At 42.4% G+C, this 15,113-nt stretch overlaps 2 protein-coding genes across 2 annotated transcripts in view; both read right to left on the bottom strand.

The window, feature by feature from the left end:
- The window catches only part of LVRN (laeverin), a 31,722-nt gene extending 20,507 nt beyond the window's left edge, over nt 1-11,215 (bottom strand). The window contains exons 1-6 of the mRNA XM_041400202.1: nt 10,656-11,215; nt 7,451-7,593; nt 6,072-6,211; nt 3,840-3,966; nt 1,525-1,679; nt 18-131 (exon numbers count right to left, since the gene is read on the bottom strand). Coding sequence (XP_041256136.1) covers nt 18-131; nt 1,525-1,679; nt 3,840-3,966; nt 6,072-6,211; nt 7,451-7,593; nt 10,656-11,215 — 1,239 coding nt within the window. The remainder of the gene's footprint in view (nt 1-17; nt 132-1,524; nt 1,680-3,839; nt 3,967-6,071; nt 6,212-7,450; nt 7,594-10,655) is intronic.
- Nucleotides 7,472-15,113, bottom strand: part of AP3S1 (adaptor related protein complex 3 subunit sigma 1) — a 63,904-nt gene continuing 56,262 nt past the window's right edge. Inside the window, exon 7 of the mRNA XM_041400207.1 lies at nt 7,472-7,593. The gene's annotated coding sequence lies outside the window, so the exon portion shown is untranslated. The remainder of the gene's footprint in view (nt 7,594-15,113) is intronic.

Here is a 15,113-nt window from a genome sequence, read left to right as displayed (position 1 = left end):
TGAGCGTTGGCACTTACCAGTGAAAGCTTGGGTTCAACAAAGGTAGCTCCCAGGTACTCAAAGTAAGATGCCAGGCCCTCGTTAAGCCACAGATCATTCCACCAGCTCATTGTAACCAGATTTCCAAACCACTTAAATTGAAAGAAAAAGTATCTCAAAATCTCCTTGGAAATGCTGCTTTCACTTATTTTGCAGGTTAAACAGCTTTTGCAAGTTAAAGACACATAAATAGGCTGAAGTAACTTTATTTAATGTCTATGTGTAAATTTAATAAAATGCTGAATGTTCCTTCAGGTAGTGAAAATTCAGTAGAAAAAAGATGTACTTTAGAAAAAGTCAGAGGTTCAGGGCAGTAATTTTTAAATTGCTTCATCTACAATTTCATACCATGAGGGTCAGTCTCAATGCATTATGTCATTCTTTTAGAAAATATAATTTTAAAGACTTCTGAATATAAGTTAAATTTCTAAAATATCATACCAGGCTAGGAGTAAAAGTAGGGCATTTATCAAGCAATTACAAAATCATCTTTCCATGCTCTTAACAAAGAGAAATTGTCAAAGGAATGATACAACAAACTGGGGAAATAGCCATTTCCAAAACTAGCAAATCCCTCTCATGGCAAGTACAAGTCTTCCAAAACAGCTACTGTGTACTCATATCTGGCATTTAATACTTAACAAAAAACTGCTAATTTCTGGATTTATATTTTATTTGCTAATTCTTAAAAAACAGAACTACAAGTTTATTGTAAAATAGATTATAGTTAACCACTGACATTTATTTAATTGGCCTACAATGAAAACTCTGCTCATCTGAAGGCCTGCAGCGTTACAGACCTTGTCAGAAAGGCGTAGAAGTGCACTAGCCAAGGTAAGCTTTTTTTGCTAATTTTACTGACTAAGTGCAAAGAGTTGTTGCTCTGGCAAATAACAGGAAATTAAACATTGTCAGTAAGGAAGTGCAACTGTATTATCATTCCAAATAAAGTCAGAAAGAATTCGGAAATCTCTGTGAAAGCTGGGCAAAGATCCAGTGCAAAGTATGTTCATCTTAATTTTGTTCTATTGAACTATGGGCTGTGTCTTACAGAAAAACAAATACCCCTTGCAGTATGTACATGCACTGCCACTGCAAAAGGTTACTGATGAACTCAGTATGAGTGTCCTAACAAAGTACTACATTTATTGTATGGACAGTACTGTCATCCCTACATCCCTAGAGTATCTTCTCTCACAGCACTCAAGTACTGTGAAAGAAAAAAAACCAAGTATCCCATTAACAGTTTCCTATCAATGAGTCCTGAACAATAAGTATGCAGTCTGTAAGATGAGAGAATCTACTTTTAACATAGCTTTATCAGCATAATGTATGATCAAATAGGCTTTCAGTTCTCTAGTGTTCACACACACCCTCTACTCTTAAGTGATTATTTTGGTTCAATTAATCAGTAACTGCATCACCAGCAACCGTGAGGAAACAATGTCATAGGCAAATACATGTACAGAATTTTTTACCACATGCCTGGTGTCCTAGTTCATGTGACACAATTAAGGCAATCATTGCCTTCCTGCTTGTGAATTCATCACTTGGGAGGTTCATCAATGATGCTTCTTGGAAAATCATTAGCCCCCAGTTTTCCATACCACCTGCTCCAAAATCAGGCAGTGCGACCAGATCTAAATTGATTCAAACAGACACACACACACAAAAAGTTACCTTAAACATTTTTATAAATAAAATGCTCACAATTTTAATGCTCACACTAGCTCAGCACCCACTGAAGGATACTACATGGTACTGCTTCTCTGTGGCATTACAGCAAAACTTGCAAATGATCTGAAATTTCTTCTTGTCATGCTTTTCACCTATGATGCCTTTTTTTCAGGAAGCCACATAATTAATTCCCACAAAGCCTAGATCTGTATTGTATTTTCTACCTAAAAATGTTCTGAATAAACATGGAGGTTAGAAGAGAATATATGTTCACTGCTGGCTGTCAGAAATCTTTCTCTGTGGGTTTCTCCTGTGGTTGGGTAGGATAATAATTACCTTTTCCTTCAGCCTAGCAACTGATACAAAAGAAGTCTTGCTCTCTCAACTCTGTGAGAAGAGGTATCTTTTCCACTCTTGTTTGACAAGTGCCTTAGAAACATCATCTCTTTATTTACACAGTAAGACTGTCACCTCTGCCCCGCCCCTTCTGCCTTATGCACAGGCATTAGTTTTCCACTTCAAATGTCAGAGCCAGACAAAACATCAGGGTCTCAAGGAAAGATATACTGTTTAAACTCAGCAGCAAAAATCAAAATTTGGAACAGGTGTACAGAACATTTATAAGCAGCTGACCACAAGGAAACTGCAGTCCAAAAGCAAGGCAATTAATGCAAGCATGGTGCTGAATCTCTTTACAGGTATGCTGCATCTCACCTGGGACTATTGTCTCTATCTTACAGCAAGGTGTTTCACTTATGGTGAGGCAGCCCTTATCCAGCCTTGGGGCAGGAGACCTCACTTACAACGGCACTAAAATCAGGTGTAGACAAATCCTTAAAGACCCCTGGGTTTAAATGTGCTTGTTCTTCATTTCACATTTGGAGTTTGCAATAGAAATCTCTTGCATTTTTACAAGAAAGCATTCTTGACTGGTCTAATTTTACCATTTTTTTAAGTGAAACTTCCAAGAAAGACACTGGGAAATGCAGTGGATTTTGTGTGACCTTATAGTAGGGAATGTGATGGTATTACAGCCCTCTCTGAAACTGAAATCCTGCCTAGCAGGAAGTCTACAACACTGTTCCTCTACTTCTGTTGTGTACTAGTTTTATGCTAATAAATTAAGGTATCAACATTGCTGCTAAACACAAGAACACAAGCATGAAACAGAATAATCTACAACCCTTGACTAGCTTGTAAGATTATTAAGACAAGAAAATTTGAAGAGTGTAGACAGCATATTGCATTTTCCAAAATAAGTGTAGTGAGTAATTCTACAAGTTACTAGAAATATTCTGGGAGATAATAAATTCACACATATTAAAATTTATTTCTTCAAGTGCCAAAATACAGATTTGACCAATCAACAAACTATCCAGTCAAGAAAAGAGGGGAATTCCTTTCCCCCAGTCCTGCAATCCTCTAAAATCACTGGCAGGTCCAAAATTAATTTTAGAAAAGAACTGTTTGCTGTCTTCTCAATATTCTGCCCATTTTCCCATAATATTTATGCTGAAGCCCTTGGGAATCCAAGAACAAGTAGCAAACAAACTGTACAGTGAAACTACATGGTGTCATTGAGGTTTTTTGACTGAAGTTTGGCTGAACCCACTTACTCAATGTCCATTTAAAGTAGAAAGAATGTTTTCCTGCAGGGCAGCTTTTCTGTGGAGGAATGTGCAGGAACATACACCCAGAGGAAGACAGGGAGATACTGAAGAAAGCAAGGAATGCTTTGTGGGGACACAGGCTACATACAAGCAGCATTTTACTAGGATTTGCTAGGAGCACATAGGAACTACATCCTTTCATGCTATGATCCCGAAGACAGCTGATGTGACTGACCTACACCTTTCTATCCACTTTATTGTCCAACCTACCCCTTTTATTGGGAAAACAGGCTTTAAAAGAATGGGTGGAATGCAAAGGTAAGAGTGTTGAGTCACAGGTTAATAAAAGCCATGATACTGAAAGGAGAATTCAGTCATTTAAAGTTTAGAGGATTTATTCCATTAATGTGGTACGCTGTAAAAGGAGAACCCTGGGAAAAACCCCACAGCTTCTGTGAACATTGCACCATCAGCAGCCATTTACGATCCATTCCAGAAAATAAGTCTTCTCACCTGTCTTTGGCAGAGGGTAGCTGACATTAAGTATGTCTTCCAGAAATGAAAATATTGGTCCTGTGATATTTAAAGCATAGTCAACATACCCATTTTTAACTGCCTCCTTCCGGGCCCAAATACGTATCTGCAATAAAACAAGGAAGAATTATTTCAAACAACCCTTACATTTCATCTTCTTTGCTTCTCTTCTGTGAGTCATTGTTGGAAAAATTCTGTCTGTCCACACCAGACCATGCAATGAAGCTTTTAATTTAAAAAATCTAACTGAAGTTTTACTGGACCTAACAAAGAGCAGCACAGACCCTGATCCTGCTAAAATCTCGGAGAGTTCCAGTACTTCAAAAGGACAAAAATTTGAACTACAACTGCAACTATACTTTACAGGAACAAATTAAATCATAGCTTTTATTTTCTTAAGTGGAAAACTCTGTAAAACTATTTAGAATTACACATCTTAAACCAATGTATTCTAGTGAGAGTGTCTGGGTGACAAGCTTGCGTTTAGTCCTCCTGAAGAGAGAGAAATAGATGCCCAGAGAGCATTTGAAGTCCTAATATGCACATATCTCCTGAACTTTCTCTGAGACTACTGGCCTCCCCTTTGCTGGAGAGAGCAGGTGACATCTGAGCAGATGACATCCATACCTCTGAGTAATGAAAACCACAGCAGCAAGAAATCTTTCCTCTCCTGTGCCCATTGACTTTGTCCCCATACTGAAAAGAGCAGCTGCTTGGCCAAAGGTGATGGAGTAGCCTCCACCATGTATCTCTGAACAAGAGACGCCCTGCCAGGTGCCCAGCAGCTCAAAACCTTCACATTTCTTGCACCTGAATGCAACGCATGATCTCACAAGAAGCTGCACAGTCAAACACCAAGAGCATGCTTGGGATGCATCAGGATTTAATACACAAAGAAAAAAAAAATCAAGCATATTCAGTCAACAGAGGCCCTCTTTTCAGCCAAGGCTCCAGAAGACATTCAAAGACACAACCACTTAATTTTGCAAAACCTTAACACAACTAGCATCTTAAAATCCTAATCCTAGTATGAGCTTTGAGTGTTTCAGGTTACCAGAAACATCAAAACAGGCACAAGAAACATTCTCACACAAATACTGTGGAGGCAGAAACTGAGCAACTCTGTCCAAAACCTAGGGGTGAAATACCCTCTTCACTCAATGTCACAGAACACAGGTGGTGCCTTTTCCCTCTGAAAAACAGCTCTTTTGAATACTCTCCTCTGCTGACTCCTCAGTCCAAGAACTCAGTCCAAGAACTAGGCCCAAAAAAAGCCACCACAGCCATAGCTGAAAGTATGCAACAAGTTCAACAAAGGAGATGGCAGATCTGACTTACCAAATCCAATCTTCCCTTTAAAAAAGACCCAACATTGTGCTTTTTAGACAATCTCTGCACTCTCCACTTACATTGTCCCACCTTTCCTCAGTAGGATGAGAGCGAACTAACCACGAAATGCTCTCATTTAATAAGGAGATAAAGTAAATCTATCTTTAATAGCTTTATGCTTGAACTTACTGTTTATTTTGGAAAAACTTGATACATCTTTTCCCTGTTGACTTTGAATGAAAGAAAGGAAGTGAAGCAACTGCTGCCCATGCAGTACATTGTTTTACAGCTTCTCTCAGCAAGCCTTGGCCATTTTAGTCTAAGAACAATACGGAATACTCACAGATGAAGAAACTTCAAACCAAAAACAGTCACTTTTGGAGGCTAAAAAGTTTGCATACTGTGGAATAGAAGGTTAATGTACTAGTATACAAAATGTTTGGAGCACAGTGTTACTCCTGATGTCACCATATGGCTCTCAAAAGACCTTGAGGAACAAGGCACTGAACATCAGTGGTTTGTCACAGCAGTAGGAATGGGTATGTTTTCCAACTAAGACACCTAAGAAAGTAAGAAGATCGTGAATTATAACCAGTACTTTCTGCAAAGAATCTCCTCCTATATTTTAATATACATAGGCCATACCTACTTGTGCAGTTGTATCAAACACAATGCATACGACAACAACTTAATTGTCCCAAAGGAAAACTTTCTGCAGAAATATCTATGGGACAAATGTTAGCAGTTTTGCAACATAAGCAGATAGTTTGGGAATAGTATTTAGCACAGTCAATGTCTGTGATGTCCTCAAACCACGTGATGCACCAGAGGGCCAACTTCTGTTGTAAATTCCTATAACGTGTCAGGCAGCCTCATATGTACCTCATTTCCCCGCTCAGTTCTGGTGACATAATCAAAATCACAAATCACAAAAGCAGTCAAGTAAGTTGGCATTTTCAGTGAAGTGTTAAATGTGGTAACTGTCCACAGGCTTCCATTTTCATCCTTCACTTCAGATACATCTAGAAAAAAAAAAGTCAAAGAAATATTAAAACCAAAGTTCTTCCACAATAAACAAGGAATTCTGTTTTCTGCATGTTTATTTTTTACTCCCTTCTTCAGTATGGTGTATTCCTGCACTAACTGCACTATATCTCTGGGAGAAGGAAAGCAGCCAGACTTGTTGCTACTGACACGTACCAGAGCCATGACCTTCCATGCAAACAGCAAAAATTTACTCTTGGGCTTCCTGACTGAAGTCTTGGAAGGATATCAAACTCCATCAATTTTAAGTTGTGGGCAAGCTGAGGACAATTTATCCCATGCTGCCTATCTAAAACGTACAACCTGTTATGACCAAACTATTGGTCAGGTCTGCCTAAGAATTATTAAATACTTAATCAGATACCTTCCCTCTAAGTAAGGAGGACATAGGCACAATTCTTTGGGGTAGAAAATGCTTCCAGTGAGTCTCACAGCAATCCCACCTATTATAATTCCTAAGAGACTTAGTTTCCACGCAAATGTCATAAAACTTACTTTTATGGCTGTAGTGGTTTTACCATGAAAATAGCTGAAAATTATTCAGTTGAAAAATAAAGATTCATGGTATTGAACTGCAAAAAAGAGTTTTTAAGAAAGAGGCAAGAGACCAAATGGATTTCTCTAGGAATACTAATTTAGAAAATTTGTTTGGAATCTTATACTCCACAGACATCCCACTTGAGATCCCAGCAAGGGACAGAAGGAGCATCTCCAGAGCCTTACAGTCCTCTTGCTCCTATTCTGCACATTCACAGGAGGCCAGAATGTCTCTGCCTGGAAAAAAATATTTTTGTTTGCCATAAATATCTTAACATCTGTTGAGAATTAAAGGAATCCCTTGATGTCACAAATACAGGCTTTGCATTCCTGGGGCTGCCATTTTGCTTTAAAATGATGTCACACAGTACGACAGACACACTAACGGAGCAGCAAATACCAGAAATCAAACACTGTGCAGCCTCCAGCAGGCAGAGGAGAGCACACCACAACTGATAAAATTGTTCAACAGAATGGTTACCATCAGAGATGTTAATTGTGAATAACAGTGCCCAAACTTTTAAGCTCGTAGGCATAGATTTTCTGTGCCTTTTGAAGACACTAGCAAATGGACAACAGAACACTTTTCTGGATGACATAAACTTCTCAGATGAATTGCACCCTTTTTAAAAGTAAAGTAGGGGGAGAAAAAACCATACTTCAAGTTGTTGTTTACCTACCAATAGCAGGCATGTTGGAAAGAGCCACATAGCTTGGGTCATGGATAATTCTGATATTAAATGTGGCCTTCATGGCAGGTTCATCAAAACATGGGTAAACTCTCCTGGCATATGTTGGTTCCATTTGGGAGGCAATGAGCATACTGTATTGAGAATGCAAATAAGATTAATCCAGCATGCTACAGCTGATCAAAATTCTACGTAACACATAGAGACAAATACAGGACTGCATGACTGCAGACAGACATCACATTTCCTATTACAGCTACTGGTTTCAGTGAGGGACTGAGGTCAGAAAGCCTCTGCAGGAAACTGACCCAGGGTCTGCTGAGGACTGGTACGAGTCACTTTAGAAAAATTAGGGGACAGTCTGCTGGAGGGGGAAGTTTCCTTGCAGAACAGTGACTGGCTTTGTACTGACAGCTGAAGGGCACTGGAAGTTTTTATATCACTCCTCATCTATGTAATTCTAATGAATTAGAACTTTTTTACATCATTAATACCTTGACAGACCTTACAAATCACTCAAAATGTATCTCCTCCAACCCCTTCAGTGTTTTTGGAACCCATCAGGTTAAGAAACGGCTGGTAAAGTGATGACCTAAATCTTAGTGAAGGAAAAATAACAAGATACTATTGCATATCCTTGATTCAGAGAAAACCTTTTTTAAAGAAAAAAAAAAAAAAAAGAAAATAAAAGAGCAAAATCATTCAATAATATCAGTTATGTGTGCAGGTACAAATAAAAAATCAATACATTACATCTGCACTCAGTGGATTTTCTTTGATTTATTCCATTGTCAAAAAACCACTGCCATCTTTCTAACCAGACTGCAATCTCACATTTCAATAGTGCTTTGTGATGAGCTAAGAATGAAAAGGAGAATTGGTCACAAACTCTCTAAACAACTGGAAACTTAATTACACACATTATTTGAATGATTTTAAAACTTTTATTCTTATTTTCTACTGTTCCAGCAAGGCTGATGACAGCTAATTTTTTTTTTCTCAGATACTCTGAATTTTATACAGCCTGAATCAAAAGAAAATCAGCATCTAATTCAGTGTTTCTTACGTTGCCTTCTCACTACTTGCAACAGTATTACGACGATAAGATAAAAATGCAGTTTTTTATTGGAAGCTTCCAGGTGCCTCCACAGTTATGGCCTGTGGGCTTGCCAGTATCAGATTTCTACAATTTTTATAAGTTTAATAAATTATTATATTTGTTGTCATATCATATGGACATAATAAACATTGTCAAATTAGAAGAGCAGTTGGAAAGGTAATTTTTCCCCTGGGTACTCTCCCATTGGTGTCGGTCCAGGGCTTCTTTGCCCCGCTTCTTGTTATGGCTTCTCAGATTCTGACTGGGAAAAAAAAGAAATGTTCTTCTTGTAGGTCCTCTACTTGACAATAAGATTAAACAGCATTTCAGGATGTATTAGAAGGTTAGCTTATTCCTCTAAAATGTAAGAGAAAGAGTAGAGAAAATACCAGGATCTCTATAACCACATATAAATGGTCTAAAAATCTACAAATATATGAAAAATACTTAAAACCCAAAAATCTTTAGGCATCACTTAGATAGGACTTCATTGAATTAATATTGCATCAGAGTATATCAATGGCACAGAATTAAGTAATTAAGTACTTGTTTCTTTCTAATTTGGATTTTTATAAAACTATATAAATAAAAAAAATTCTAGATTTTTCTTTCCTTAAATTACACAAATAATCCCGTGAACAACAATCAGTGAATGAAGAAATAGCAATTAAAGAAAAACAGAATGTGCTTCCTCAAATACTTGTCATACTGCACTTTTCTCTAAGGCTTACCAAATCATCACCTTTTTCTTCAAAAAGACAAAAAGAAAAAAAGAAAAAAAAAAGGCCTGTATTGTATAAGCTGCATTTTCCAGATGTGGCAGACAATGGTATCAAGATTTACACAAGAGCTGGCAGCTGAAACGCCAGCTTGTTCAGAAGAGCCGCACAGTCCTCCCCCATGTCAGTAAGAACTATCCATTTTGTGATTTCATGTTACTGCTACTACAGAGCAACCTCAACAGAGACTTGAATGTATAGATCTTGTGTCTGCATTTTGCCTGCTCAAACAAGAAGCCTATGAACTGCTAAGACAGAATTTATTTTAGTGGACTCATAGACAAGAGCCAAGAATACTCGAATTTTCATTTTGACTTGGTGTTTGCCCAGGAAATCACAACATCTTTGATTATTAAAAAAGAGATAACTTTAAAGCCAGTAATTCATCTGCTTCTTCTTCAAACCCTTATTTTGAGAAACTTGTCTTCCAGTGGAAGTACTTAAATTCTAATCTTAAATTCCCCTTCTCTTTATCAGGTTTCACATCCAGAAATGAAAAAGGAAAAGAAAACGAAAAATATTATTTTGAGGGTGAAAATGTTTTAGATGATTAACTGCCTAATAAGCTTACACTGTCCCAGCACTGATTTGGCAGATCAAAAGAGTAGGAAAGCAGTCTGATAGCATCCACAATGCAAATAACGGATTGTCTGGTGACAGCTGAACAAGTTCATGTGCAATAGCACCTACAAGGAAGGCACAGCTGTTTGAAGCAGCCACCCATCCCACTCCACCATGCTTTTGAAATTGCCTGTGGTCAGCGTCTCTAAACTCATGCCCAAACACACAGCCAGAATCCCGGGTTCTTGATAAAGAAAGACATGCTCCCCACAGACACAGGCTGAGGAGGTGGGGAGTTGTCAGCGCTACACGGACATGTGTGGGGCCGGGATGAAGGTTCTGAGACGGGCTCCATCTCCCGGGCACTGGGCATAGGTACTGTCTGACCCCCTGGCTGCAGGCAAAGGCACGGAGAGACCAGAAGTTGTCCAGCCGGTGCTGCAGGTGAAGTGACCTGCCGACGGAGAGCCAGGGCAGCCTGGCCGATGCTCTCGGCAGCGCGGAGCGGCAGCCTGGGCACCGCGCGGGTTTGCGGCACCTCCCGCGGAGCCCGGGATGCGCTCCGTGGCAGGAGCTCACGCCGTGCGGAGCGGTCAGGCCCCGCTCCCGCTCCCGCTCCCGGCAGCGAGCGGCTCCGCGCGGCGCGGTGCCAGCCCCTGCAGCCTCCCGGCACGGGCGGCCCCGACCCGAGGCCGCAGCACGGCCGCTGCCGTCGGCGCGGGGGCTCGGGTTCCCCGCAGCGGCCGCCGCCGCCTACCTGCTCTGCCCCCGGTCGGTGTAGCGAGTGAGGAAGAGCCCGTCGAGGTCCTCCTCCAGCCGGCCCTGGAAGCCCAGCTGCAGCACGTAGCGGCTCCCGGCGCGGAGCCTGCCGCCGAGCTCCAGCACCGCCACCTCGGCCGCCTCCTCCTGCCGCAGCCCTGCCACCTCCACGGCGGCGCCCGGCTCGGACAGGGGCCCGCGCACGGCGGCGGCCCCGCGGCTCCGCAGCCCGGCGCTGTGCAGCACCGCCGTGTCCGTGTCCTGCAGGCAGCGCACCGTGATGTTCACCTGCCCGGTGAACGCGAAAGGCCCGGCCTGGCCCGGCCGCACCCGCGGCCACAGCTCCAGGTCGTAGTGGAGCGGCAGGAGGTGGCGGGGCAGGCGGCGAACGGAGCCGGCAGCAGGAGCGGGCGGCGGAGGGGCGGCGGGGCCGGGGGCGCGGGGCGAGGGGTAGAGAGCGGCGAGCGCCAGGAGCGCGACCAGCAGCGCCAGCAGCAGCGCGGCCCCCGCGGCCGCCGCCCTGCGCCCCACGTACAGCCCCCCGCCGCGGGTCCCCATCCCCGCCGCTCTGCGCCCCGACGGCCGCGGCCGCCGCTACTTACGGGGCGGGGGAGTGAGCGCGCCCGAGGGCGGGACGAGCCGGGCCAGGGGAGTCGGGTTCCCCCCCGTCCCGGGAAAGCCTCTCTGCCAAGGGCTGCTCCGGCGGGGCGGGCGGCCCGGGGATACCGGCCCCGTGCGAGGAGCGGGGCCGGCGGGTAGCGGGGCGCGGCAGCCTTGGGCCGCGTAAGCTGCCGGCTGCCCCCGTCCCGTCTGCCTCAGCAGCCCGCGGGGGAAACGCCACGGCGGGCAGCCGAGCAGGCGCTCCTCATGTCCCGGCGGGTGGCCGTACCGGCGGCGGGGGTGGGCGGGAGATGCTGGATGCCGAGGAGCCCCCGGGAATGAGGGATAACGGCGCTGCCTGGACAGACGGAATGGTCCCCCGGTGGTCCCGGCCGTGTCTAGGTGCAGGGCGGCGGCTCGGGGCTGCAAAAAAGCTCTGGTCCGAAGGCGACCGTCGGGCCAGTGACGCGGGCTCCCCATGTACCGGCCAGAAAAAAAAAACCCAAAAAACCAAAACCACACAAATATTCCTACATCTTTTACCACAGTGGCAGGAGAAAAGATGAGGAAATGGAGGGGTCACTGAGGAGCAGAATTGTTGTGGTTAGAGTGTTATCTGTTCTTGAGGGAAATCTACGTTAGATGACAGAGTCTGAAAAATCTTTGGTACATAAAGGCGCAACCAAAGTGAGTTTTTAATAAATAGTTTAGAGTCTCATTTCTTGCAGTTCAGTTGAGGCTATAAACATCACTGTGCTGTCCATACATAGTTAACCCCATTACAATCAATAGGATTAATCCTGTGTTGCCATTTAAACACATACTTAAAGGGTTTGCCAGCTGGGGTAAATTGTAAAATTTACTGGTGTTTTTTTCTCAGTTACAGCTCCTTTTCTAAATCACGATGAGCCATGCATTAACAGGAGCAGAAGCCGGAACAGTGGTTCTTGGGCTCCATTGCCTTAGACACTCTGTAAATAAGATTACAAGCAGTGTTTTCCCCTCCTTTTTTTTTTTTCCTTTTAATTTACTTTCAACAAACACATACCCACTGCATTGTTTTGAACCCAAGATAATTTCCTGCGGCTTGTAGTCTGCACAAGAGCCACGTTCCACAAACATCTGTTTGCAAAATCGATTAGGTATTACAGTCTGTTTGGTCATCAGAGTTAAAGCAAATTTCACCTCAATAACCTCACTCTAAAGGATGTATCTCCTGCTAATTTAGTTGTTAATGAAGATAAATAACTTTTCCAGTTGTCCTATACAGAATACAGGTATTCTTTTCCTCATGTTGGGTACAGCAGGGCTGGCTGCTCCAGGTCTAGGGAACAGCTCTGAGCCACTGCACTGTGAAAATTTCATGTTCCAGAAGAAGACTGTAACCTGTTTTCTTGTCACTTGAGGGATGGGGGAATACCCTCTGACAGCCTGAGCCTGTTCCACTGGTTGCTTCCCACTCTTCTTGCCTCATCTGATGCCTGTCCCAATGCCTTTGCTGCTGTTGTTCATTAGGTTCACAACAGGTTGTCTTCTGGTGCTGGCTCACCCATCTTCCTTTACTTTTTTCAGACAGCTTGACTTGTATGTTTCTATTTCCGTGCTTCTTTTCTCATTTGGTTTTACCCCAGTCCTCACCACCCACACCCTGGGACTTTTTCTGTTTCCCTGTTCAGGCCTTTGCACTCCTTCCCCTTAACCCATCACTCTTGCACATGCCTCACGTAACTTTACTCTTCATCTTGCACATCAGCAGCCTCTCTCTTTTCTCCTAACATATTATGCAACATCCATCATATTCTCTCCTATTAGGGCTTTACAATAACCTCCAGCCAACTCCTTGGAGGTTGCTGGACCTGCAGCCCTGAACTAACTGCCCTCCAACAAGTATGACCTGCTGCATGTCACTTAAATATTTCACATGAACTGTATTCAAGTGTTTAGGAAAGTATCTTTTCCTTCTTGTTGACATTGCAAGCTTGGGAAAGAGTTTGTTGTGCCAGTCCAAAGAGCTGATCCATCCCACAGAAGAAGCACTGACACACTAAGAACACGAGGTAAGAAGAATATGCTTCCAGAAAGATCAGAATAGACAAGACAGCACTGCAGAGAAGGACATGATGGCAAGGAGAGCAGAGATATTTTAGAAAATTAAGGAGGATTTCCATGTCCTGTTTTCAATTTTTTTTTTTTAATTCATCCTAAACACTATTCAGTAAAGCCATTCTCATCCACCCAACTCCTCAAAACAATGCACAGGCAAAGTTAAAACTGAGGCATTTCATTCCACATCTGTGAAAAGAGGCAGAATTCTCAGTTCTGAGAAGTTCTCAACCCATGGGAAAGTTGCCCTTATTAACAGTGCGGGATATGTTTTAAAGTTTACAGTTCATGTTTGTAAAACACACTTTATTTTCTCATGTTTTCAGTGGAGAATTCAAACCTGCTCCTTTCCTCCATTAACACATAATAAACCCACAATAGTTATGAGTTAGAATAAATGTTTTTAAAAGTGTTGTTTAACTACCTTTTCCTCTCAAATAATTTATAATCTCACAAAGTGACTGATGGGTGAAGGCCACAACTGGACATTCCCCTCCTGGTGGAAACATATATACCAGGGAATGTTAGAATTGGGAAAATATTTGCATGCAGTACAAAACCTGTGAGGAGCTTCTGGTGCAAATATTACAGTTTATCCCTTCTGCTGGACTTTGCAAAGTTAAGACATCTGAATGACATGCTCCTGGAGCTGAAGGTGCAGGCGGTCCCAGACACTCTGACCCAGGCACTCTGACCATGGCAAGCCAGGCAGAGTTTTTTATTCAGGCCATAGCACACATCAAATCCTGACCTTGAACGGAAACAGGAGGTTTATATTTAAGTCAAAAGAAGCTTTTAAAACATATATGAGGATTGAAACAAATCACCTGTTATAATAGAAGTCAGTTCTGTCGCTTTGAAGAGCACCAGAGCATCTGACAAACTTTACTATCTTGTTTCAGATTATGGGGTCTGTGCCATGCTCACCAGCTGTTCAAAGTACTATTGGTGTCCCCTAAATTTTGAACAACAGAGAAAGGTCACATCTGACAGCATGGGATCTACTGTCTATTAAGGTGCAGTAAGGTATACAACACTTCCTGTGGCAGCTGGCCAGGCAATTTGACATATTTCAAGTAGCAAAATGTTAGTGACCCTTCCCTAAAGTTTTTCAATATTTTAAGATTAATAGTATTGCTTTCATAAAAAATATTGTGATGTCATCATAAATCATATCTATTGAATGCCAAGAAATAGGACACTCACATGTTTAAGCAATGTGAAATAGTTTTTCTGTTGAAAGATGATCCCCTCAATCACATTCTTAGTGGTTTGTTCATTCTAATTTGAGGATGAGTGGCTTATATGGTAATTCCAGCATTTAGTCAAGGGTGATCAGCACTCCTGAAACTTTGTTTTTAATAGATCTGATCATGTTTCCTCTTCAGGTTTTGTGAAAGTATCTGTTTTCTTCTATATTTACAAGATCAGAACTTCTAGGCATGAGGAATCCATGTGTACAGTGAAATCCCCTTCTCCCCCATTTTAAAAACTTGGCCTGATCATTTCACAAAGTGTAATTTTCTCTGCATCATTTATTGTCCTTCTTTAACAATAATGTATCAGAGCCAAAAATGTTGTAATGCCTGAGAGCATCTGTGGCAGGAACTATTCATGGAAGATGCTGAAGCTACAAATTTTTACCATTGCTCTGAAGGTCCAAATAAGTGGATACTTCAGGATGTTCACAGCCATCTGAAGTAGGAAGCATGAGCTAAAGGTGACCATGCACAGTTAGTTTATCTGCAAATAA

The sequence above is a fragment of the Onychostruthus taczanowskii genome, unplaced genomic scaffold (genome assembly GCF_017590055.1).
Source record: "Onychostruthus taczanowskii isolate IOZ18803 unplaced genomic scaffold, ASM1759005v1 scaffold175, whole genome shotgun sequence".
Lineage (NCBI taxonomy): Eukaryota > Metazoa > Chordata > Aves > Passeriformes > Passeridae > Onychostruthus > Onychostruthus taczanowskii.
The sequence above is the reverse complement of the archived record's forward strand: the minus strand, read 5'-3'. Positions and strand labels throughout refer to the sequence as shown.